This window comes from Eimeria mitis, genomic scaffold (assembly GCF_000499745.2).
Source record: "Eimeria mitis Houghton genomic scaffold, Emh_scaff390, whole genome shotgun sequence".
In the NCBI taxonomy this organism is placed as follows: domain Eukaryota; phylum Apicomplexa; class Conoidasida; order Eucoccidiorida; family Eimeriidae; genus Eimeria; species Eimeria mitis.
In genome coordinates this window covers 5,588-5,987 of record NW_013572235.1, presented here as the reverse complement: position 1 = coordinate 5,987, position 400 = coordinate 5,588, and the positions used below count along the sequence as shown (strand labels likewise).

The 400-nt window shown below is 48.2% G+C and overlaps 1 protein-coding gene across 1 annotated transcript in view; it reads left to right on the top strand.

Annotated features, from left to right (window-relative positions):
- The window catches only part of EMH_0010560 (uncharacterized protein), a gene marked incomplete at both ends in the record, with an annotated part of 7,606 nt that overhangs the window by 1,905 nt on the left and 5,301 nt on the right, over positions 1-400 (top strand). The window contains one exon of the mRNA XM_013498999.1: positions 77-152. Coding sequence (XP_013354453.1) covers positions 77-152 — 76 coding nt within the window. The remainder of the gene's footprint in view (positions 1-76; positions 153-400) is intronic.

Sequence of the window (400 nt, the reverse complement as noted above, 5' to 3'; positions counted from 1 at the left end):
GCTGTTGCTGCTGCTGTTGCTGCTGTTGCTGCTGCTGTTGCTGCTGTTGCTGTTGCTGCTGCTGCTGCTGCTGCAGGCACCTGGGTACTCGTGAGTCAATGCGTCAGTCTCGCATCCGTTTGTGTTTGCTTCTCTTTCTTCATCTGCCCCCGGTGAGGGTTTATAAACCCTAAACCCTCACTCTAAACCCTAAACCCTCACTCTAAACCCTAAACCCTCACTCTAAACCCTAAACCCTCACAAACCCTCAGTCTAAACTCTAAACCCTCATGAACCTTGACTGTAAACCCTAAACCCTCATAAACCCTCACCCTAGACCCTAAACCTTCACAAACACTGACATTAAACCCTAAACCCTCACAAACCCTCATTCTAAACCCTAAACTCTCGTTCTTTGTAC